We start from the raw sequence: 1,146 nt of genomic DNA on the forward strand, positions 1-1,146 counted from the left end.
ACGATTTTGGAGTGCAGAGAACTTGCTCTTGATTTGGCCAATACAGTATACTCTCATTGTCTTCGTGAAGCTAATGAGGCTGCTCATATCTTAGCTAGCAACTCTTTTAGCAATAGATCTTCCTCTTTTGGGGAATCTAATATTCCGGACTTTATTTCTCATGCTATTGTAAACAACCTGCCTTTGATTTAAGGAATAAAGTCTTGATGTTTCAAAAAAAAACTGGAGAGGTGACGTGGCAAGTGGAAAAGGGAACCAGCAAGCAGCCTAACCTCATCAATGGACGGGCCAATCGGAGAAGCCTCCAACCCATGGCTGGTACACGCCACCCGTGTCCTCTCTTAGCACCATTCGATCCGCAAGCAAAATATGCCACCTCGTACCATTTATCCGTCCACGATAAGAGCTAGTTACATGTATGGCGCTGGCGGGTGAGAAGTTCATCGCACGGTCGTCAGCCATCACCATCACATGATTAATTAAAACTAAGTAGAGTAGATACATGTATCCGTCCACAATCATTCCCACTTGTTGCTAAAAGGCAACGTCTTGCTCTCGTTTCATTTAGCATGCGCAGACCAGTGCAGCAGCCAGGCACGCTAAACGCATTGGTATTACTCCCTCCGTCCCATAATATAAGAAGCGTTTTTTACACTACATCACATCACATCGCTTGATGACCGGACGATTGGTTTATGAATCACGATGGCCACCACCATCTCTTGGTCTCCAGGGATTTCCTGACCTGCTGGCCGAGGGTGGCAAAGTTTTCCGCCTCGCTCTCAAACTCTGCAGATTCTTCGACCATTTTCTGGCATCCAAGAAACAGGATATCAGTGTCGTCAAGATTTACCGTACTCTCTTGGCGTCGATTGAACAACAGAAGGAACCAAATCGTTTTACCGCGAGTTTCTCCTGCCGCTCCATGAGCTTATCCTTCGCGTGCGCCGCTGCCGCGGCAGCATCCTGGAGCGCAATTTACAGCTACTAGCTAAATCAGCAAGAGACAAGCAATATAGGAGTAAATGCAAATTTCAAAGGTGGAGAAATATAATACCCCGTTGAATTTATATTTTGTAAGGATCTCTTGGGTGCTTCTCATTCTGGGTTGCTCGACCTCCGGCTCTGGTAGCAGATAGTAGTTCA

At 46.2% G+C, this 1,146-nt stretch overlaps 1 protein-coding gene across 2 annotated transcripts in view; it reads right to left on the reverse strand.

The window, feature by feature from the left end:
- Positions 1–505: 505 nt before the first annotated feature.
- The window catches only part of LOC119285396, a 1,443-nt gene continuing 802 nt past the window's right edge, over positions 506–1,146 (reverse strand). For both annotated transcript variants that reach the window (XM_037564663.1, XM_037564662.1), the window contains 3 exons: positions 1,058–1,125; positions 904–966; positions 506–811 (listed from right to left, as the gene is read on the reverse strand). In XM_037564663.1, the coding sequence (XP_037420560.1) occupies positions 701–811; positions 904–966; positions 1,058–1,125 (242 nt within the window). In that variant the 3' untranslated portion in view covers positions 506–700. The remainder of the gene's footprint in view (positions 812–903; positions 967–1,057; positions 1,126–1,146) is intronic.

The sequence above is a fragment of the Triticum dicoccoides genome, chromosome 4A (genome assembly GCF_002162155.2).
Source record: "Triticum dicoccoides isolate Atlit2015 ecotype Zavitan chromosome 4A, WEW_v2.0, whole genome shotgun sequence".
Taxonomy (NCBI): domain Eukaryota; kingdom Viridiplantae; phylum Streptophyta; class Magnoliopsida; order Poales; family Poaceae; genus Triticum; species Triticum dicoccoides.